Source organism: Pelophylax lessonae (assembly GCF_965119305.1).
Source record: "Pelophylax lessonae genome assembly, chromosome: 11".
Classification (NCBI taxonomy): Eukaryota; Metazoa; Chordata; class Amphibia; order Anura; family Ranidae; genus Pelophylax; species Pelophylax lessonae.
In genome coordinates, this window is record NC_138778.1 from 213251694 (window position 1) to 213276171 (window position 24478).

Here is a 24478-nt window from a genome sequence, read left to right on the forward strand (position 1 = left end):
TATTGGCTGCCTAGGTTTCACCCATACCCATAGGCTGCCTAGGTTTCACCTGCTCCTATAGACTGTCTTGGTTTCACCTATACATATGGGCTTCCTTGGCTTCACCTATTCCTATAGATTGCCTTGGTTTCACCCCTACCTATAGGCTAAGTTTTACCTTTTCTTTTAGGCTGTCTTGGTTTTACCCATTTTATTGACTTCCTTGTCTTCACATATTCCTATGGGCTTACCTTGTTTTCACCTATTCCTATAGGCTGCCTGGGTTTTCACCCATCTATCATGGCTTTCTTGGCTTCACATATTTCTATGGGTTGCCATGGTTTTAGCTTTTAATATGGACTGCATTGGCTTCATCTATTATTATAAAGTGCATTAGCTTCAACTGCTCCTGTAATCTGCCTTGGTTTTACCAATTTCTATAGACTGCTTTTGATTCACCCATTCCTATAGTCTACCTTGGTATCCCCCATTCCTATAGGCTGCCCTGATTTCCCTTGTCTTTAGGACATGTTCATTTCTGGAAATCCCCTGGGGAAATCTAGAAAGTTCCATGTGGAGATCACCTCTATTGTTTTGGGAAGTTGCTCAAGATGTTGCTTCATCATCATGTTGCAGAATACATGGTAGGAACTTGCAGGGCTGTATTACATAGGATGGGAAGTGTTGACACTTCTTTGGTTCCTATTTTTTTGCAGTTACAGGAAATTATTAAATTAAGTTTTTTTTGTCAGATACAAGCTAGGAAGGCAGCTTAAAGCAGAACTAAACTATCTTTTACAGCAACTTTTTCGGTCCAATGCACAAGTAACTGTGACAGTTATTCACGGCATGGCTTGAATGTAACTGTTTTGGGAAACAGTTAAATTGATGGGTTTAGTTCCACTTTAACCCTTGTGAATCAGTACTTTGCCCCTTCCCATCCGTACATACCTTTCCTTCACCCCCTCCGCTCTGTTCAGCATCCTGAAACAAGAGAAGGTACCCTGTGGTCCTCAACCATCGCTTACCAAGGGCTAATGTAAAATGAAAAAGGTCGTGCATGTAAAAGAAAACCGTTAATATTTCCTTCTTCCGCTGCCGTGTCATAGATCTTGCTCTTCGCCCCTGCCAAACTTCTGGCAGTATCAGATACTTTGGTCTCCCCCTGAGTTCAGGGGTTCCTTCAGTCAACCCCTGTGTCACTAGAAGTCATAGAGAGGAAACACAGAGCACAGAGGTAGAAGAGACATCTGACTAGAGATGCACGGTTCGTTTCGTTACGTATCGAAATTCGTACAAAATTCTTAATATTTGGAGATTTGGATGTATCTGAATAACAATAGTAATGAATTCCAGTGAGACTGAAATATATTATAACGAAGCAACGAAATGAATTTGTTACATTCGGATGTTTGAAGTAACAAATGATCCAATTTGATTTGTGAACAGCTTGTTGTTAACCACTTGCTGACCGCCGCAAGTAGATATACTGCGGCAGTCAGCCCCTCACAGGCAAAGTGACGTAAATAAACGTCACTAGCCTGTGAGGCTCTGGGGAGCGAGCGCGCCGCCGGAGGCGCGCCGCGCTGTCACGGACCCCTCCCGCGCGTGTGACTGGCGGAACCGATGTCCGCCGGTCACTCTGCGATCGTCGATGCAGAGGGAGAAAGTCAGGCGGCTAATGTAAACAAGCCGCCTGTCATTCTCCCCTGTGTAGAAACACTGATCATACGGTTCTACTATGTAGGACCATTGATCATTGTTCCTACAGCACAAGCCACAGCCAGTCACAGTTAGAATCACGCCCCTAGGGACACACACAGCCCCTCCCTCTCAAATAAAGTTAACCCCTTCACTACCAGTTTATTTTTACAGTAACGGTGCATATGTATAGCACTGATTACTGCAGTAATGTCACTGGTAACCCCAAAAGTGTCAAAAATGTCAGTCAAGGGTCTGATCTGTCCGCCGCAATGTCGCAGTACCGCAAAAAAAATCGCAGATCGCCGCCATTACGCGTTAAAAAAAAACAACAAAAATGACAAAAATCTTTCCCTTTGTTAGTAAACGCGATAACTTTTGCGCAAACCAATCAAAATACGCTTTTTACGATTTTTTTTACCAAACATATGTAGCATAAAACAAATTGGCCGAAAATGTTAAAAAATTTTGATTTTTACATTTTTTTTGGGGGGAATTTCAAAAATGTGAAAAATATTGTTATTTTTGCAAAATTGACGCTATTATTTTGTTTATTGCGCATGATCAAAAAATTGCACAGGTGATCAAATACCACCAAAAGAAAGCTCTATTTGTGGGAAAAAAAGGACGTCAAATTCGTTTAGGTACGGCGTTGCATGACCGCGCAATTGTCCGTTAAAGTCACGCAGTGCCGAATCACAAAATACCCCCTGGTCAGGAAGGGGGTAAAATCTTCCGGGGCTTAAGTGGTTAAGGAGCAGGCAGTCGCCGCGTCCTTAACAACTATGACTCATCTGCTGTCAGCAGGCTCCCCCTCTGACAGCAGAATGTAAACAAAACAGCCCAGAATAGCTGGTTGTTTAGGAGCAGGCAGCCGCTGTCATGACTGTAAACAAAAGAAGATCCGGCATTAAAAAATGTTAAAAAAAACAACGAAGGTCCATACCAGTACCTTTAGGCCCCACCTTCGTGTTTACCTGTCATTGGCATGTGGCCTTGTGTGGTTTCCCCTTTGTCCCCCCCCCCCCTTTCCTGGCCTGCAGGGCTGCATGCTTGGATAAGGTTCTGGATTATATTGCAGGGGGGAGACCCCACACTATTTTTTGGGCGTGGAGTTCCCATTTAAATCCATACCAGATCCAAAGGGCTTGGTATGGATTAAGGAAGGAACCCCCTGCTGTTTTTATTTATTTTCTAATGCCGGCTCTTCTTTTGTTTACATTTTGCTATAAAAGATGCGGCAGCCGCCTGCTCCTTAACAACCAGCTATTCCAGGCTGTTTTTGTTTACATTCTATTGTCAGCGGGGAAGCCTGCTGACAACAGATGAGTCATAGTAGTTAAGGACGCGGCAGCTACCCTCTTCTTAACAACCAGCTATTCTGGGCTTTTTTGTTTTTTTCAAATGACATAACGAAAAATTTACGAATTGATTCGGAACAACAAATCCGAATAAACAAAAAAAAACTTCCATTAAAAAAAAATCATTTTACCATAATCTATATGATTTACTTAAAGTGATTGTAAAGACTTGTTTTTTTTTTTTAAATAACAAATATGTTATGCTTACCTCCACTGTGCCGTTTTGCACAGAGCAGCCTGGATCCTCCTCTTCTCTGGTCCCTCATTGCTGCTCCTAGCTCCTCCCTCCTGTCGAGTTCCCCCACAGCAAGCAGCTTGCTATGTGGGCACCCGAGCGAGGCTGCAGCTCCGTGTGTAAATTTAGACACGGAGCTGCCATTTGGTCCCACCCCCTCTCTCCCTTGATTGGCTAACTGACTTTGATTGACAGCCACGAGAGAAAATGGCACAGCCAATCAGGAAGGAGAGTCTTGGACGGCCGAGAGACTCGTGGACATCGCTGGATAGAGAGGGGACTCAGGTAAGTATTAGGGGTGCTGGGGCGGCTGCTACACACTGAAGGCTTTTTATCCTAATGCATAGAATGCATTAAGATAAAAAACCTTCTGACTTTACAACTCCTTTAACGCATGAATACGAAACAAAACAGATTTTTCCTTGTGTACATCTCTTCCGACCCATCCGAAAGTGTCAGGTGCCAAAGTCTTTTCAGGCAATGTTAGGTCTTTGACAGAGGGAAGATCTGTGGCGCAAACAGCTGAATAGGTAAGAATCAACTGTGTCCTTTTACAGGCAGGACACTGAAGTGCCAGTTCACACTATTGTGATGCGGGTGCCTGACCTCACAAATGCACTTCTGGAAGAATGGTCAAGCATTCCCATAGACACACTCCTAAACCTTGTGGACAGCCTTCCCAGAAGAGTTGAAGCTGTTATAGCTGCAAAGGGTGGGCCAACTCAATATTGAACCCTACGGACTAAGACTGGGATGTCATTAAAGTTCATGTGCGTGTAAAGGCAGGCGTCCCGATACTTTTGGTAATATATTGTATGTACTGATGAAAAAGAAAGCCCTGTGTACATATATAATATAGAAGTTAGGTTAAAAAAACACAAAAAACACATTAATTAGATTATTTATGTTAAGCTGATAACATTCAGCATGCAAAACGATGATTTTTTGGAATTTGTGCTCTATTGGGAATGAGGAAATGACGTTGTGTGTTGTATTTTTTTTTTTTTTTCAGAAAAAACCTAAGGAGAGCTCAGGCAGTGGAGGTAAGTGCTCTAGAGTGTATCTAGAACCCCAATAGCCCCCTTTGTTTCTGCAGAAAGCCAATCCAAAATGTATGTTTTATTTATTGGTGGAGCCACACAGACCCCTAATATGGGTGTCCTGACAATATGTTTGTCTATCTGTTGTCTTACAGGGGAAGAGGCTGATTTGGTGGCTCTCTATGACTATGATGGGGTCCATCCTGAAGACCTAACGTTTAGGAAAGGCGATTATTTCCAGTTACTGGAGGAGTAAGTATTACCAGTTCAGTCACCACTTGATCGCTCAGATCCAAAGGAAAGTGTCTGTGTTGCCTGAAGAAGTGGTAAAAGCCAACGTCAGTTTACTTTTTTAAAGGAGTCAAGCTCTTTCTAAAATAAAAATGTGCCTTTTGCTGAAATACAGTGGGGAAAATAATTATTTGATCCCCTGCAGATTTTGTAAGTTTGCCCACTTACAATGAAATGAAGGGTCTATAATTTTTTATCATAGGGTTTTTTTTTAAATGATAGAGACAGAATATCAACCAAAAATCCAGAAAAAAACACATGATACAAATGCTATAAATTGAGTTGCAGTTCAGTTAGTAAAGTATTTGACCCCCAACCAACCAACCAATAATAATTCTGACTCCCACAGACTGGCTACAGTAGGTGCTCATGTGGTACACAGATTAGTCCTGTTAATGTAAGAAGGAGCTTCTAACAACAACTCGTTATGTGTATAGAAGACACCTGTCCACAGAATCTCTTTCTTCCATTCAAACCCATTCACGAACAAGACCAAAGAGCTGTCAAAGGACATCAGGGACAAGATTGTAGACCTGCACAAAGCTGGAATGGGCTACAAGACCATCAGCAAGAAGCTTGGTGAGAAGGAGACAACTGTTGGAGCAAATATTTGCAAATGGAAGAAATACAAAATAACCATCAATCGCCCTCGGTCTGGAGCTCCATGCAAGACTTCGCCTCATGGGGTAAGACTGATCATGGGAAAAGTGATGGATCAGCCCAGAACTACACGGGAGGAACTTGTGAACGATCTCAAGGCAGTTGGAACCACAGTCACCAAACAAACCATTGATAACACAATCCGCCGTCATGGTTTGAAATCCTGCAGCACCCACAAGGTCCCCCTCCTCAAGAAGGCTCATGTACAGGCCCGTCTGAAGTTTGCCAATGAACATATAAAGGATTCTGAGAAGGATTGGGAGAAAGTGCTGTGATCAGATGAGACCAAGAAAACAATTGGTAAAGACTGAAATTCTGCAGTATCCGCAAGGTTCCTCTGCTCAAGAAGACACATGTACAGGCCCATCTGAAGTTTACTAACAAACAGCTGAATGATTCAGAGGAGAACTGGGTAAAAGTGTTGTGGGTAGATGAAACCAAAATCAGGCTCTTTGGCATTAACTCAACTCGCCCTGTTCGGAGAAGGAGGAGGAATTCTACCTATGACCCCAAGAACACCATCCCCCACCGTCAGAAATGGAGGTGGAAACATTATGCTTTGGGGGTATTTTTCTGCTAAGAGGACAGGACAACTTCACTACATCAAAGGGACGGGGCCATGTACCATCAAATCTTAGGTGAGAACCTCAGTCAGGGCATTAAAATTGGTCATGGATGGGTCTTTCAGCATGACACTGACCCAAAACACATGGCCAAGGCAACAAAGGAGTGGCACAAGAAGAAGCACATAGCCAATCTCTAGACCTTAATCCCATAGAAAATATGTGGAGGGAGCTGAAGATTTGAGTTACCAAATGTCAGCCTCGAAAGCTTAATGACTTGGAGAGGAGAGGGACAAAATCTGGTGGCCAACTACAAGAATTGTCTGACCTCTGTGATTACCAATGAGGGTTTTGCCACCCAGTACTAAGTAATGTTTTGGGAAGGGGTCAAATACTTATTTCACTGATTAAGATGCAAATTAATTTATAACTTTTTTGAAATGAGTTTTCCTGGATATTTTTGTTGTTATTGTGTCTCTCACTGTGAAAATAAACCAACCATTAAAATGATAGATTATAGATATAGATAATTTCTTTGTCAGTGGACAAACATACAAAATCAGCATGGGATCAAATACTTTTTTTCCTCACTGTAGTGTTAAATGGTTTTTCACATCTCTGTAACTGATACCTTCTGCTGGAGAGCTTGTTCTTTTGTAAAACAACATACATACTGGCTGGATCACCAGATGATAATAGAAGAAAGAAAGCCTAAAAAGAAAACAAATGCAGCCATCACATCAAAGAAATGGTAAGCTGCAATATAATAAATGTTTGCTTTTGGGTTTAATACCGCTTTAAGCTTGACATACAGTAGATGCTAAGGAAGACATCTGACCATTGTCAATGGTGCTGCCTTTTCTCATATGACTCTCCCTAATGGACCAAAGGTGCACAAGTGTGGATAAAACCTCAACTGAGGACAGGTAAGGCATAGAATCAGGCAATCTGAAAATTTTCCATCATAACAACTTGAGATGAAAGCAGTGACATACAGTATAACTACCTTCTGTTCTAAGAAGGCAATTCTGTACAACTTTCACACAAGCCAGCTAGAATCTGGTTGGCCATTATGGGCAATGCAGACACTTTCTTGTATTTTTTTTATAAATCCAATCTGGAATAATGAAGTCCTCCATGAACAGCCATTTCTCTGCAATCACAAAGTTCATTTGTTGTCTTTGTAGGTCCGGGGAGTGGTGGCATGCACGCCTAATACACACAGGAGAAGAAGGTTTTATTCCCAGTAATTATGTCGGAAAAGTTAATTCTCTGGAGTCCGAAGAGTAAGTTACATCTATAGTTTATTTTTTTTCCCCAATTATCCATGGATTAGTTGTATGTGCTGGAGCACCTGGAAGTGGGATTTTGCTGTTTTCCTACAACACCTCCTTTTTTTATTTGCCTTTTGACAAAAGATCAGAGCTGCTGGTGGCAACAAGTATGACGTTGTCCCTGTTGGGGAGATTCATCCTCTCTATTTGACCTTTAATGGCATCCCAGTCTTAGTCCGTAGGGTTCAATATTGAGTTGGCCCACCCTTTGCAGCTATAACAGCTTCAACTCTTCTGGGAAGGCTGTCCACAAGGTTTAGGAGTGTCTATGGGAATGTTTGACTATTCTTCCAGAAGCACATTTGTGAGGTCAGAGACTGATGTTGGTCAGGCACTCGCTTATCCATAATACCCCCTCCACCAAATGATTTGGACCAGTGCACAAAGCAAGGTCCATAAAAACATGGATGAGCAAGTTTGGGGTGGAGGAACTTGACTGGCCTCAACCCAATAGAACACCTTTGGAATGAATTAGAGTGGAGACTGCAAGCCAGGCCTTCTCTCCAACATCAGGGCCTGACCTCACGAATGTGCTTCTGGAAGAATGGTGAAACATTCCCATAGACAAACTCCTAAACCTTGTGGACAGCCTTCCCAGAAGAGTTGAAGCTGTTATAGCTGCAAAGGGTGGGCCAACTCAATATTGAACCCTACAGACTAAGACTGGGATGCCATTAAAGTTCATGTGCGTGTAAAGGCTGGCGTCCCAATACTTTTGACAATATAGTGTAATATTTTAGAACTAAACAGCTCCATTTTCACCTGGAATTCCATATTTATAGTAGTTGTTTGGAAATAGGAAATAGCTAGGGATGCTTTAAACATAATATTCTCCTCTCGCCCTGATGAAGGAAGGTGATATATTACTAAATTTTATTTTTCAGATGGTATTTTAAGACAGTTGGAAGGAAAGAAGCAGAACGGCAGCTGCTGTCACCTGAGAATCAGATTGGAGCCTTCATGATACGGGACAGCGAGACTATGAAAGGTGAATGAATGATATATTGTGGAATTAACTCGGTACTTCCTCATTTTAGATCAGGCAGCATTGTGACTGTTTCCGGATACTTTTATAATAAGGCCAATTTACAAAAGTTGGAGACCTTTCCCATCTCTCAGAGATACGATTTGGTGCTATTACTGTCTCCAGTTGTTTTATATCCTCTTCCTTGTTTTTCAGGCTGCTACTCGCTATCTGTCAGAGACTTTAACCCTCAGACTGGAAACGCAGTTAAACATTACAAGATTCGCACCTTGGACGATGGCGGATTTTATGTTTCGCCGAGGAAAACTTTCAAAACTCTGCACGACCTGGTCGACTATTACAAGAGTAAGATCCACTTCTCACATATACTGTATAATCAGCTTTTAATCATATAATCAGATTTTTTTTGCTAGAAATATATTTAAAATCCTGAAACATTATAAATAATGTGTTTTTAATTAGAAGCCTTAGGGTCCTTTCACACGGGCGGTCCATTTGGGAGATTCCGCTTTATTCACCGTTGAACGGTGAAAAACTTCAGTACATTAAAGCGGAGTTCCGGCCTCAAAATCGACAAAATCGATTTTGGGCCATCCGCTTGCTATTGGTCACCTGAAAAACAAATGGATAATTATGATTTTTTTTTTTGTTTACTTACGTTGTTATTGAAGAAAGTATACTCACCTTTCTTCCACTTCCTCCCTCTGAGGCCGCGGCCCGCGCCGTCACTTCCTCCTTGCATTGATTCCTGGGAGCTGAACGTCATCGCTCCCAGGAATCAATGCGCCTGCACCGGCCCCGCTCGTCAGTTTCAGTGCGGGCGCCTCATTCCCTGCTAAACAGCTTCTGGAACAGCTTCTGGACATGCCCAGAAGCTGTGGAGGGATGATGCGCCCGCACTAGCCCTGACTGTCCCGGGGGTATTTATATCTAAATTTCACCCCCGAGGCCAGAACTCCACTTTAAATTATCCATAGGCAACGCTTTAAAAGCTTTTTACAGGTTACTAGTTTAGACTTACACAGGAGGCCTGGTGCTAGAATGATTGCGCTCACTCTGATGTTCACGATGATACCTCACATGTGTGGTGCGATCGCTGTTTACATATGTGTGCGGTTTTGACGCTTGGGTTCATCTTTGCGAGCCCGGACTTTGGAATGGAGGTGCTTTAAAAAAAATAAATGCTTTTTTTATTTTTTATTTTTTACACTGTCTTTTTAAATTTTTTTTAAACAACTTTATTGCTATCACAAGGGTAGAACAACATTGACAGTGACAGCTACTCTTTACTGAGTACTCTTTTACTGAGAGATCTGGGTTCTATTAGACTCCACATCTCTCCTCTGCCCTTAAGAGCATCAGATCAAACCAAGGTCAGTTTGATCCCATGCTTTCCCAAGCCAGGAATCGTTTGTTTACATCCTGGCGAAACCGGAACAGATAGACCATAGAGAGACCATAGATAGACCATAGATAGAGATAGACTACAGAGATGATTGTGGATGGTCCGATCCTCAGTAATCTCTGGCTTCAGTCACCGGTTCACACATATGCGATGTGGGAACCCTGCGGATCCACTGTGGGTTCCCGTATCGCATTCAACTTGCAGGCAGTTCACACTGCCATATGCCAATCAACGCCCCCAGATCAGTTTGCATATCGCAGTACGAACTGTCAGTTTGGACAGGAATCTGATCACATAGGTGTGAACACCCATGCGATCCGATTCTGGTGCGGACCCAAAAAAGGGTCCAGTTCGAGTTGTATCCGAATGCGATGCAAATTCAGCCATACAATCTGTATGACTGAATTTGCATTGCACCGACATTGCATGTGATTTGCAGTGCAGTGCGCTCAGAATCACATGCAATGTTTGTCATCACATATATGTAAACCAGCACTCAGTCATCGACTCCCTGGTGGGATGGGAGAGGCCGGGAGTGGAGGGACCCCCTTCCAGCACCTGTAAAAGCGATCCTGCTGCTAATTAGCCCCAAGGATCGACTTTACAACAAAGAGCATTGCCGACTGAAAAAAACATACCTGCATGATGCCTGTTTCCAACCCCTGAAGTGGTCAAGATAATTCAAAACCTTCTAACTTTTGGATGGAGTGGTACTTTATTTGCAAATTATTTATTTTGCTATACTGTATCCTCATGTTTTTGGAGTACTGTGCTACTCATCTGAAACCTCTTTATTATGTGAGGAAAATGTCCTTTGTTCCCTCTTTTTTTACACTTACTGATTTTTTTGTAGACAACCTGGATGGCTTGTGCCAGAAACTTACTACAGCGTGCAAGTCCGCCCGTCCAGAGAAGCCATGGGAGAAGGATGCCTGGGAGGTTTCGAGAGATTCGTTGAAACTGGAAAAGAAGCTCGGCGCTGGGCAATTTGGTGATGTTTGGTTGGGTAAGCCATACATTTTATTGTGCTTTAAAACTCCAAAAATGAAAGAAGCCCCCAGAGGCGTACCTAGGGTCCCCAGCGCCCTTGGCGAGGAGCTGTATCGGCGCCCCCCGGAGAGAGGGTTTGACAGAGAGAGAGAGAGAGAGAGGGGGTGACAGAGAGAGAGAGAGGGAGGTGACAGAGAGCGAGAGAGAGAGGGGGGTGACAGAAAGAGAGAGGGGGGTGACAGAGAGAGAGAGAGAGAGAGGGGGGTGACAGAGAGAGAGGGAGGTGACAGAGAGCGAGAGAGAGAGAGAGAGAGAGGGGGGTGACAGAAAGAGAGAGGGGGGTGACAGAGAGAGAGAGAGGGAGGTGACAGAGAGCGAGAGAGAGAGGGGGGTGACAGAAAGAGAGAGGGGAGAGAGAGAGAGAGAGAGAGAGGGGGGGGTGACAGAGAGAGAGGGAGGTGACAGAGAGCGAGAGAGAGAGGGGGGTGACAGAAAGAGAGAGGGGGGTGACAGAGAGAGAGAGAGAGAGAGAGGGGGGGTGACAGAGAGAGAGAGGGAGGTGACAGAGAGCGAGAGAGAGAGAGGGGGGTGACAGAAAGAGAGAGGGGGTGACAGAGAGAGAGAGAGAGAGAGGGGGGGGGTGACAGAGAGAGAGAGAGAGGGAGGTGACAGAGAGCGAGAGAGAGAGAGGGGGGTGACAGAAAGAGAGAGGGGGGTGACAGAGAGAGGGGGGTGACAGAGAGAGAGAGAGAGAGAGAGGGGGGTGACAGGGAGAGAATGAGAGTGGGGGTGACAGGCAGAGAATGAGAGTGGGGGGGTGACAGGGAGAGAGAGAGAGAGGGGCTGACAGGGAGAGAGAGAGGTGTCCCCTGGTCAGCTTGTCCTGGAAGTGGAAAGGATTTTGAAGGTGCTGGTCGGTGGTATGGGCTCCTCTGACAGCCTCATGTGTGGGCGGAGACAGAGCTCCGAAGAGCCCACACTGACACCGCCTGGAGTGGACACAGGGCTCCGGTATTGGAGCCGTTTGCTGCCTGGGGGCGCAGGCTGTGAGGAGGGTGCAACAATTACTGCTAACACTTCCAATTTTTTTGTGCCCCCCCCTCGGCCTGCGCCCCTGGCGGGCACCAATCTAGCCAACCCCTTGGTACGCCCCTGGAAGCCCCCTATAATGAGCATTACTATCTACATCTGCGATTCCGAAACAGTTCCAGAGATTCACCAATAGTGCAGATCCTCTAGGTAACCTCACCACCTGTATGGATCTCTAATTAATACAATAATACAAGCTGTTGGTGACATTTGGGCTGTTTTTTAAAAAATGAAAGTGATTCTAAAAGACAGAATTTTTTTTTTTTAACCTTAACCACTAAGACCGGAAGGATTTGCCCCCTTCCTGACCAGGCCCTATTTTGCGATTCGGCACTGCGTTACTTTAATGGACAATTGCGCGGTCGTGCGACGCTGTCCCCAAATAAAATTGATGTTCTTTTTTTCCCACAAATAGAACTTTCTTTTGGTGGTATTTGATCACCTGTGTGATTTTTATTTTTTGCGCTATAAACAAAAAAAAAAGCGACAATTTTGAAAAAAAAAAGAAAAAACAATATTTTTCACATTCTGCTATATCACATTCTCAAAAAAAAAAAATGTAAAAATCAAAATTTTTTAAAATTTTAGGCCGATTTGTTTTCTGCTACATATTTTTGGTAAAAAAAAAAAAATTCCATTAAGCGTATTTTGATTGGTTTGCGCAAAAGTTATCGCGTCTACTAACTATGTGAAAGATTTATGTCATTTTTGTTTATTTTTATTTTTTTACTAGTAATGGCAGCAATCTGCAATTTTTTGTGGGACTGCGACATGGCGGCGGATAGATCGGACCCCTAACTGACATTTTTGACACTTTTGGGGGACTAGTGACATTACTAATGCCAAAAATATGCACTGTTACTGTAATAATGACACTGGCAGGGAAGGGGTTAACATTATGGTGTTCAAGGGGTTAAATGTGAGCCTAGGGGAGTGATTCTAACTGTGGGGGGGGGGTGTGTGGCTTCTGAAATGACCATATAGACATGTGATCCTATATAGAAGGATCACAAGGGCTCTATGATCATTCCAGGGAGAAGGACGATCGGCTGTGTTTAGAACAGCTGCCCGTTCTTCTCTCTCAGCGGGGAAACGAGCGAGGGTGTCAGGCGGCAATCAGAGCCGCCTGCCCGCTGCATCGGCTTCCCCACTGACGAGGGGGGGCGGGCGCTCGCCCCCTTTCGCCCCCTAGCCTCCTACGTTTGCCCAGGAGTGGCTGCCTGCCGCAGTATAACTGCGGCGGGCGGTTGTTAACCGGTTAATGCAATAAGGTGCAGTTGCTCTGGAGCTTAGTAAATGAGATAAAGCTTTACTTTGCAAAAAATACCCACTCATGTACAAGGAAAATAAAAATAAAAATAATTTTTGCTTGCACATAATTGGATGATGGAAGTCAGCAGAGCTTCTTCTCATTTACTAAGCTCTGGAGCAACTGCACTTGTAAAGTGCACAGTCTATTTGCCTTTAGTAAATCAACCCCAGAGTGTGCACTCACACAGGTGCAGTTGCACTTTGCAAATGCAGTTGCTCCAGAGCTTAGTAAGTGTTTTTGTTATTTTCCTTGCACCTGATTGGGTATTTTTTTGTAACGTGAAGCTTTACCTAATTTAATAGGCTCTGGAGCAACTGGATTTTCAGAGTGCAACTGCACCTGTGCAAGTGCATAGTCTATTTACCTTTAGTAAATCAACCCCTATGTGTCAATTGGCACACAGGGGTTGATTTACTAAAGGCAAAAAAACTGTGCAAGTGCAGTTGCTCCAAAGCTTAGTAAATGAGGCAAAGCTTCACTTTGCAAAAAATACCCAATCACATGCAAGGAAAATAAAAAAAAAAACAGCATTTTTGCTTGCACATAATTGGATGATGAAAGTCAGTAGAGCTTCCCCTCACTTATAAAGCTCTGGAGCAACTGCACTTGCAGATTGCATCTACACTTTGCAAAGTGCACAGTCTATTTGCCTTTAGTAAATCGACCCCACAGAGTGGGGCTCAGGAGCGAGCATGCACAAGTTCCTCCATAGCAAGTGGCCTGCTATAGGGGCACTTGGCAGGGGGGAGGGGTCAGAGAAGAGGAGGATTAAGGCTGCCTTGTGCAAAATCATTGCACAGAGCAGGTAACTATGAAGTTTGTTATTTAAAAAAAAAAAAAAGACTTTATAATCACTTTAAGCCAGATCAATGATAAAGACAAAAGAGGGAAATGAAAAAAAAAATAATAATAATTAGGAAACCCTAACACTAGTCAACTAAAAAGCAATGACATCCTTATGATGAATTAATTCAGAGCCCCAAGTTTTTTTTTTTTTTCTAACATAGATTCATGATAATAATAAAGATGTATATTTTATGTAATTGAATCATCCCTTATACAGTCCTTAGAGTCCTATCTACCAGCAACACACGTAGAACACCTGGCAGTTTTTAGTTCTTGGCTGTTTTCTCTGCATGTCGTAGTTAGGTAGGCCTGAACCAAAATAAAAAATCTCTGTCTTACTCTAGGTTCATATCTATGCGGTTGCGGTTAATGCAATTTTCTGGAGCGTTTCGCGTTTTTGCACGCTTTTGTTTTTTCCTTAACGAACTGCGAATTGCCAGTTGTTAGGAGCAGGCAGCCGCCATGTCCTTAACAATGGATGATTAATCAGTGAAGAAAAAATTGCTTGCAAAGAAAAAAAAAAAAGGGACGTGAGGTCCACCCTTCCAATTCATACAAGGCCCTTTGGGTCTGGTATGGATTTTGAGTGGAACCCCACGTCAAAATTGAAAAATAAATGGCGTGGGGTCCCCACCAAAATCCATACCGGATCCTTAAGGGAGGGGGGGGGGGGGGCGAGCAAGCGGCCCTGCTGAACCTTACCAGGCCACATGCCCTCCACATGGAGGGGGGGTGTTCTGGCAAAAGCATGTTGTCCCCATGTTGTCCCCAGGGGCCTCCTACCCACAACCTTGGCTGGTGGGTGTGGGGTACTGCGGGTGGGGGGGCTTATTGAAATATGGAAGCCCCTTTAACAAATGGGCCCCCAAATCCTGGCCCCCCTCTGCATGTGAATAAGTATGGGGTAAATGGACCATGTTAAATTGACTGTAGTGCGTTTCTGCAAACCCCAAAATGCACTAAAAAATGCATAGACGGAAACCTAGCCTTAGGGCCAATCTATGCTCTTCTATACCTGGACATTCTAGATATTTTCTTTGGTCTGCACGGGAGGGAAGGGAGAGTATGTTCTGCTGGGCAGTAGGTATTAAAGCTTAATTTCAGCCTTCCCTTTAATCTTGCCCAGTTGTTCAGGATCCTCTCCTGTATTGAAATAGCTAACTCTGATTTTACTGCACACTGGGAGTTTCCGCTGGTGACTGTCAGTCACCGCTGTCTACTCTGCGCCCCCCATGCACACCAAGGGGCTGGGCTTTAGAGGGGGCAGGTGCGGCGGGCTCAGGCTCCCAGTGGCTCACTGAGAAGCTGAGCCAAGTGCCGGTCCAGGCACGTGGGCGTATCCTAACCATATTACCTCAGCTCCGTTACGTCAGCCGACAGCGGGCTTCAGCTTGCTGTCTGCTGAAAACGGGTCACAGGAGTACAGCTTTGGCTGTACTTCTCCTTTAAAGGATCCTGATGTATTATAGAGTGAGACAGAGAAACAGAGGAGGTTGTCGACCTGGCCTGGTCCTATAAGCAGCATTAGAACTGACCGCATAGCACAACCCAATGCAGATTTGAAAGCGCAACAGCCTATTTTTTTTGTGGAAAGTTACTGTTTATGGTTCCCATTTTCTAAAGGTCATACAGATATGAAATGATTAGGAAATAAAAAATATGAGCCACTTCTTTTTTCTTTTAGCATGTGAATGGTGGGGGCAGACGCACACACGACCCATTGCAGACCAGACATGGAATCAAATGATTTGGGGCGTCTGTTTTAGGAGATCAGCTGATTTTCATATTAGAAGTCTTCACAGCCTTATGGACAAAGACACAATTGTTTATAGATAATATTTAGACACGTAAACCATCAAAAACATTTAAAAATTGTTTTTCTCTTTCGTTCATTGACGGACACAGCTCCTGTCATTCTTAGGACACTAGGTAGAAAAAACTTCTGGCTACACCCATGGGAAGCCACTCCCTCTCTCTGCTATAGTCACTCAGTTTTTTTCTGCCTAGGCAGGAGTAAGGACCTAGTTCCTTGCTGGGATATTTGGTCGTAGCAAAATTTTTTAGATAGAAAATGTTTTCCTCCTGAAATTTTCCTATGAGATCTACTATCAATTGCCAACAGGCTGGATAATCTAGATCCAGTGGTCACCCCAGTCTGGGCAGCGCGCGTGCGCAGGCCTCAGCTCCGTGCTAGGTCAGCCGCGACATAGCGCCACTGGACAGGGGCTGGCAAGGTCTCATACGACCTTGCCTCGGCCTGAGTCGCAGCGTTTCTCCTGGCCGATAACCCCCCTATTTCGATGGAGAGGGGGGATTTGTCTGGAGCGGTGTCCACCTGGTTCCGGGTATGGTGAGCAGCTGTCCCCCCTCTACCCCTGGAAGGTTTTGGGGTGGATGTGGACCCCTCCTTGGGACGGTCGGACCCCTAGGTTCCCCTCCTTCCCGCAGGCACCCCCCCCCCTTGCCAAGTCCCTCATCCTTCCCCCTCCACATACGCTGGTGATGGTTTTTTTTATGGGTGATCTGCCGATTCTTCTGGGGTGGGGGCAGGTTGCTAACTGGCGATGGGGCTGGGGGGGTGCACTGGCAGCAGCCGGACGACCGATTGTGCAGGGGGGGCTTGTACCTGGTGGGAGCTCCTGCCAGGGCCCCTAATCCTTCCTGGATCTGTCCTGAGGCCTGGTCCCCCCATTTTGGGTCCCTGCATGCCTCGTGGTGCCGTGGAGGGGCCGCCATTTTGTTGTAGCCTGTGTGGTTTTCTATACACGGTGGCCATGTTTGTGTAGTCCAGCGGCCATTTTCTTGTGGTTTACTATTGCAAATAGCAGCGGTCATGACAGTGAAGCCTTGTGGGCGGCGATTTCGGTGGTGGGAGCCCCCTTCTTATCCCCTGGTGGTGATTCCTGGATCATTTAGCTTCCTGATCGCCGCACGTGAAGTGCAGAATTTCCTGGTGCTTGCAGGTGCCTGTGTCAGGTGGTGAGTCTGGTAGCATCCTCTCCCTCTCTGCTGAGGATCACTTTGTGCCTTGTGCTTGGCGCCCAGGTGGTGCTGCCAACACGGTGGGGGTTTTCCCTTAGCAGTGTGTTACACTTTTTGTGGAGTCCCCCTGGTGACTCGTGGAATTTCCCCACCTGATCCCCTCTCTGAGGCTGCAGGGCCCTCCGGGCCCAACTGTCCATCCATGCACTGATGGCGGCCCTGGAGTCCCGTGTGTCCTGGGCGGAGGCGGCTTGTGGGCGAGAGGCTAGCAAAAAGTGCCCCCCGCCTTCCCCTGCCTCATCTGTCTCATCAGATCCTGAGTCTGATTCGGCCACTGCTAACTTGGGTCACCCTGCTGGATTCCCAGCACCAGGAATCCTCTGATAGTGAGGATGATTCCTCCACGTCTGTGACTGCTAACTAAAATGCACTGGCGGATGCACTGATTGTATCTGTGCGGGAGACCCTGAAGATGGAGGATGCGGCGGAAGCTGCAACAGAGGCCCAGGTTCCCTTTGGCACTCACAAGCCATCCAGAGCGGCAAAGGTATTTCCTTTCCCTGCCTATTTTTACAGAATTGTCGCTAAAGAGTGGGAATGACCAAAGCGTCCCTGTGGGGTTCCTAAGCGCTTTACTAGGCATTACCCTTATAAGAAGCAATTTCTTAAGAAGTGGACTGTGCCACCGGTGGTGGATCTCCAGTTTCCAGATCAAACAAGGCAACCATGATTCCAATGGAAGAGTCCCCGGCCTTTAAGGATCCAGGTGACTGCAAGGTAGAGGCTGAGGCCCATGTTATGAACACATTAGCGTGTTCGGCAATGAGGCCGGTATTTACCATTGCCCTAGTGTTGCAAACTCTAACTGAGTGGGCTAAGCTCCTATGCCGTGACCTGGAGGGTGAACAACTCCCTCCTACCTTTGCTGAGCTGGCAGACAAGCTGGTCCAGGCATTGCAGTTTATCTATGATGCCTCCTTGGATGCGACTCCCCTGATGGCTCTCTGTTTTGGTGGTGGTCCTTAGGGGTGTCTTTTGGCTTAAATGCTGGTCTGCGGACCAGACTTCTAAAAAGGCTTTGACTGATCTTCCCTTTCAAGGAGATCGTCTGTTTGGAGCTACCCTGGATGACATCATTAAAGGTCTCACAGGGGGGAAGAGTACCTTTCTTCCACAGGCTGCTAGGGGTAAGGAACCTCGTTGCAGACGTGGGCCTTCCTTCTCGGCTCATAAGAAGTTTTTTTGTCCCTCAGGGTCGATTGACAAGGTCTCGAAGCCTTTCAGGGCCTCCTCTGGCAGCTCCAAACGAACCTGGTCTGGCAAGCCGAGAGTGGGGTTCTCCACACCCGCGGACAAGGCTCCTTCAGCATGAAGGCTCGCCCTCACCCATATCAGGGGTGGGGAGACATCTTCGCTGGTTTCCGAACCCTTCGACTCACCTGGTGCAGGACAAGTGGGTCCACGAAGCTATTCGGTCGGGTAACAAGATTGAGTTTCACTCTTGTCCCCCCAGCAAGATTTTTTTCCTTCTAACCTGTGCCTGCCCACAGACTGGTTACGGGGTCTGTTTGGGGCGGTACAATACCTTTTCCTTCAAGGGGTGATTGTTCTGACTTCAGAACATTTTCAGGGTTTTTATTCAAATCTATTCACAGTCCCCAGGAAGGAATGCAAAGTGTGTCCAATCCTGGACCTCAAGGAGCTGAACTGCTTTGTGCAGGTACAGAAGTTCAGAATGGAGTCCATTCAAACAGGGTGGCATCCCTGCATCAGGGGGATTTTCTTGCCTCTATCTATATCAAGGATGCTTACCTTTACATTCCAATATGTGCCAGTCACCAGCGATTTCTCCGCTTTGCTGTGGGAGAGATGCATTATCAGTTTGTGGCATTACCCTTTGGTCTTGCCTCCGCTCCTCGGGTCTTCACAAAGGTGTTGGCTCCGGTGTTAGCTTTGCTACACCAATGGGGGATTGCGGTACTGGGCTACTTGGGTGATCTCCTTCTGCGAGCGGAGTCTCCATCTGCTCTTGTGTAGAACCTGGAGATCACTATACGAACTCTGTGGGATTTCGGCTGGATTCAGAATGTTCAGAAGTCTGCCCGGGTTCCATCCACAAAGCTGGACTATTTGGGCCTAACTCTGGACTCGGCCGTAGTCAGAGTGCTCCTTCCTCTGGATAAACTCCAGAAATTGCAGGCTGCATTCCGCCTCCTGCTGTCCAAAAAATGGTCATCCCCCTGGACTTGCTGGGCCTAATGGTATCTACCTTCAAGGCAGTCCCATTTGGGCTATTCCATACGAGGTCCCTGCAACTGGACATTCTGACCAAATGGTACAAGACTCCACAGTCTCTGAACAATCAGATCCAGCTGAGTTGAGTCCCTGATATGGTGGCTTCACTCTTCGGCGCTTTGGCTGGGAAAATCATTCCTCCCCTTGTATTGGACTGTGATCACCACAGATGCCAGCCTGTCTGGCTGGAGAGGCATCCTCGGCAAGAATTCTGCTCAGGGGATCTGGACGCTGGAGGAGTCCAGACTACCGATCAATGTCCTGGAACTGCGAGCGATCGGACTGTGTCTGGATCATTGGACGGATCATCTTCAGGGATGCTCAATGCTCATTGAATCAGACAATGCCACGGCCGTGCCTTATTTCAACCAAGGGGGCACAAGAAGTGCCCTGGCAGCTCTGAAGGTAGCCAGCATTCTAAGGTGGGCAGCACGGCTCGGTCCAGCCCTCTCCGCCGTGCACATTCCCAGGGTGGAAAATTGGCAGGTGGATTACCTCAGTCGGCAGGCGTTGGACCAAGGGGAGTGGTCCCTTCCTCCCGGAATTGTTTCATCAGCTGTGTCTCTGGTGGGGCACTCCTGAGGTGGATCTGTTGGCATCTCGGCTCAACAGAAAGGTGCAGAGGTTTGTGGCTTGGTCAAGGGATCCTCTGGCGGATGCCACATATGCACTGGTGGCTCCGTGGGGGTCAGTATCATCTGATTTACGTCTTCCCTCTTCTCAAGCTTCTGACAGGACTTCGACGCAGGATCGAGGCAGAAGGGATTCCAATCATCTTAGTGGCTCCGGACTGGCCTCGCCAGGCTTGGTACACCAATCTAGTGCGGCTGATCCCCAGTTTTCCTTGGAAGCTTCCTCTCAGGGAGGATCTGCTGTCCCAAGGACTGATCTTCCATTCTGCTTTACAGTCACTGGCTTTGACGGATTGGCTATTGAATGCCAGGTGCTGAAGGATAGAGGTTTATCCTACACTGTTAAAAGCTAGGAAATCTACTTCTAGGAAGATCTACCATCATACGTGGAAGATGTACATTGCGTGGTGTGAGTCTCTTTGGGTTCATCCTCGCTCCTTCTTGGTGGCTCGGATCTTAACCTTCCTTCAATGGGGGGTTGAAGAGAAATTGGCCTTGAGTGCCATCAAGGGCCAGGCATCGGCCTTGGTGGCCTTTTTCCAACGACCTTTGGCCACACACTCCCTAGTGCGTACTTTTTTCAGGGTGTCAGACATTTGGTTCCTCCAGTGCAGGCTCCGTTGCAGCCTTGGGATCCTAATTTGGTGCTTTCAGCTCTACAGAAGCCTCCCTTTGAAAATATTTGGGAGATTCTCCTGCTTATACTGTCCCAGAAGGTGGCCTTTTTGGTGGCTATCACCTCGGCATGCAGAGTGTCAGAACTAGCGGCATTATCCTGTCGTTCACCTTATCTGATACACAGGGATAAGGTGGTGCTTCGCCCCTGTCCGTCTTTCCTTCCTAAGGTAGTCTCTGACTTTCATTTGAGTGAAGACATTGTGTTGCCTTCCCTGTATCCCAGGCCTACACATCCGAAGGAAATTGCCTTGCATGCCTTGGATGTGGTCCTGGCAATTAAGGTGTACCTGGCAGCTACGGAGTCTTTCAGGAAGTCAGACTCTATTTGAGCTCACGGATGGACCTCGCAAAGGGATGTCCGCTTCCTCTGCAACAATTTCTAGATGGATCAGACAGACGGTGATTCAGGCCTATTCCGTCAGGGGTCAGGTTCCTCCTTTCCCTGTCAAGGCGCACTCTACTAGGGTGCTTAGTGCCTCCTGGGCCTTCAGTTATCAAGTGTCAGTGACGCAGGTTTGCAAGGCGGCCACCTGGTCGTCGATGCACACTTTTTACAAAGTTTTATAAAGTGGATGTGTTGGCACCTGCGGATGCTTCCTTTGACCGCAAGGTTTTGCAGGCTGCTGTTTAGGAGGACCTGATCCTCTTTGAGGGTGTATTGTTTTCTTCAGGTGGGCTCCAGTTGTTTTGATTCAGCCCCTGTTGCCTGGCTGGCTAATGTTTAGCCTTGGGAGTTTTTTTGCTGTTTCCCAACCCTCATGTTTAACACTGCTTTGGGACGTCCCAATGGTTAAGAATGGCAGGAGCTGTGTCCGTCAATGAACGAAAGAGAAAATGGGATTTTTGACTTATCATAAAATCCATTTCTCTGATGTTCATTGACGGACACAGCACCTACCCCTGTGTGGAGCTATAATTCTAAGTGACTATAGTAGGAAGAGGGAGTATACCCCCTGGGACTGCCCATGGGTGTAGCCAGAAGTTTTTTCTGCCTAGTGTCCTACTCCTGTAGGGGGGCAGCATAACCCAATGATCAAGAATGACAGGAGCTGTGTACGTCAATGAACCTCAGAGAAATGGATTTTACAGTAAGTCTAAAATCCAATTTTTTTGCTAAGACAATAATTTGCGTTATATGTAAAGCCTAAAAACGTACTACTATTTGCTCCCTTTTGGTCTGTTAAACACCATTGAAAGCCATTTGTCATATCTAGTCAGCATTTGCAAAAATACCTTTTGGTTCTCCCTAAAATACATTGCTGTCCTGTGCAGTTTTCAGTCTTTTCCTTAGCAGCCTTATTGACTCCGCCCAGTTTACCTTTGTGAACTACAGAACACCTCCTGCTCATGTTATGGAAATTGGGAAAGGAGAGGTGTCCTGTAGTTCTGTCTTTGGGTTCCAATGCTGTTCCTTCATAGATACAGTAGAGAGAGTGAGCATTATCACCCTAGGGCAGGATGTGTGTTGCTGGCAGGATCACTCGGTGAAAATGAAGGGGAAAAAGCTTAAAAAAAAAGAAAACAAATGCAGCATTACAGCTAAGGACTGTAAGGTAAAAAATGTTTAGGCATCAGCATCCCCCCTCTCCCCCCCTTTTACTTACCCGAGGTCTCATTCGATCCAGCGCTGTGCACGTCTGCAACTCTTCTCTCCCCTCACTTCCGGGTCTCACTGGCTTTGCTGGGGAACCAGAAGCCATTGGCTCCCAGTGCTGTCAATCAAAGCCAGTGAGGAGGGAGCAGGGGGACGGGGCAGAGTCCTGCTGTCTGTGTCAATGGACGCAGCAGCAGGGCTCGGCAGGGAGCATGCACGAGTGCCGCCATGGGAAGCGGCTTTCCATAGGAGCAATGGACAGAGAGGAGGGGTGAGGAGCGCCGGTGGGGGACCTGAGAAGAGGAGGTATGTGGCTGCTCTGTGCAATTCCATTGCACAGGGCAGGTAAATATAGACATGTTTGTTAATTTTTTTAAAAAGAAATTTGTACCTTTACAATCACCTTAAAATGCTTGGAAGCCCCTACAGGTCATCAGTTTAGAGTTACGCAGGAGCACTGGTGCTAAAGTTATTGCTCTCACTCTGGCGTACGTGCTGATATATAAACAAATGTGTGGCAATCTGCGTTTTCATATGTAGGTGCCCAATGCACACATCACATATTTGTAGGTGCGTGTGTGGGGAGAGGGCTCTAAACTTTTTTACATTTTTAAAAAAAAAAATGAATGTGTCTCTTTATATGCTTAAAACTTTTTTGTTTATTTTTTCATAACTTTTATTGCTATCATATAGGGGACCAATGGCCCCTATGTGATTGCATATAGGTGACAGGTTCTTTTTATGAAGGCCCCTCGGGTCTATTAGACCCCAGATGTCTCCCCTATACTCCACTGCAGCTGTTGGAACCCAGTCTGTGCTCCATGAGCTGCTTACCCCAGCTCTGTCTGCACATGTCTGCAGCACTGTTAAAAATCAGAATCTCTAGCAAGTGGCTGGGGATACGGATTTTACTCCCACCCACCACCAGTATCCTGGCACGCACCCTGGCTGATGCCGGCCCTGTGTGCATTAGGCATAGTACCATGCTGGGATGATATTTGTGCAAAGGTGCTGGGCAAGAAACTTTATTTAGACCAGGGATAAAGGTAAGCAGTTTATTGTGTAGGCTACACTGAAGGAGGTGGGTATATTTACAAAAGTTGTTCTTTAACCTCCCTGGCGGTATGATTATGTCAAGAATTATGTACCAAAAGCGGTACAATTTTTTTCAGGGAAATTTGGCGTTATGTATTATAGGCCTACAATTCTTAGTAATTACTGACTTAAACCTGACCAAAACAAGAGTCTAGTAGACATCCCAGATGTGATAAATTTGAAACACAAACGCACGAATTATAATCTAATCAATAATATAATTTTATTATATAATATATAATATATATAATAAAATTATATTATTGATTAGATTATAATTCATGCGTTATATATTATATATATATATATATATATATATATATATATATGTGTGTGTGTGTGTGTATATATATATATATAATATATAACACATGAATTATAATCGAATCAATAATATAATATTACATATATATATATTTATATATATATATATATATATATATATATATATTTATATATATATATATATATATATTTATATATATATATATATATATATATATATATATATATATATGTGTGTGTGTGTGCATATATATATATACATATATACACATATATACATATATATATATATATATATATATATATATATATATATATATATGCATATCGATATATATATATATATATATATATATATATATATATATATATATATATATATATATATATATATATAATATAAAATGTGTTTTGTGTTTGTGTTTTGTGCAACGTTTTGAATTTCCCTCCCTAGTTCCGCTCCCATGCAGCATTGCTGCTGCAGGGAACGGAACTAGGAAGTCATCACACCGACGGAGAGCGGCGGGGATCTCGGCTGGCGGTCACAGCAATGAGAGATCATCGCTGGATCGCCAGGAGAAGGTAAGAGACACCGCTGCGCTCTCTGCACATCTACCCCGAGCATGACTCGGGGATACCGATCCTAACCTAAAAAATCCACCCCGAGTCACGCTCGGGATTACCGCCAGGGAGGGTAAATCATTTGTGTTATGAGTTTTTAAAAAGAATTGAGTTATTCTGATAATATAATACTCCCACGTTTACAAAAAACAACCTACAAATGTATTTTCTGTGCTTGGCTGCATCTTGCCCCAGGGCGCTACCAACTAACTTTCCTCTCCACTCCATTTAGCCACATACAACGGGCACACTCAGGTGGCAGTGAAGACAATGAAACCAGGAACCATGTCTCCGGAGGCCTTCCTCGAAGAGGCGAACATGATGAAAACATTGCAGCACGATCGCCTGGTGCGTTTGCATGCTGTGGTGACACAGGACGAGCCCATATATATCATCACCGAGTACATGCAGAAGGGCAGTTTGTTGGATTTTCTGAAGAGCGATGAAGGAAATTCTCTCAAGGTGCCACAGCTTATCGATTTTGCCGCCCAGGTAAGATGCTGGG

The 24478-nt window shown here is 45.4% G+C and overlaps 2 protein-coding genes across 2 annotated transcripts in view; both read left to right on the top strand.

Moving 5' to 3' along the window:
- TM9SF4 (transmembrane 9 superfamily member 4) overlaps positions 1-24478 on the top strand; it is a 397487-nt gene that overhangs the window by 268102 nt on the left and 104907 nt on the right. The gene's annotated exons all lie outside the window — the stretch shown is intronic.
- HCK (HCK proto-oncogene, Src family tyrosine kinase) overlaps positions 1-24478 on the top strand; it is a 99831-nt gene that overhangs the window by 57412 nt on the left and 17941 nt on the right. Inside the window, exons 3-9 of the mRNA XM_082271680.1 lie at positions 4289-4319; positions 4472-4568; positions 7018-7116; positions 8049-8152; positions 8345-8494; positions 10408-10560; positions 24206-24465. Coding sequence (XP_082127806.1) covers positions 4289-4319; positions 4472-4568; positions 7018-7116; positions 8049-8152; positions 8345-8494; positions 10408-10560; positions 24206-24465 — 894 coding nt within the window. The remainder of the gene's footprint in view (positions 1-4288; positions 4320-4471; positions 4569-7017; positions 7117-8048; positions 8153-8344; positions 8495-10407; positions 10561-24205; positions 24466-24478) is intronic.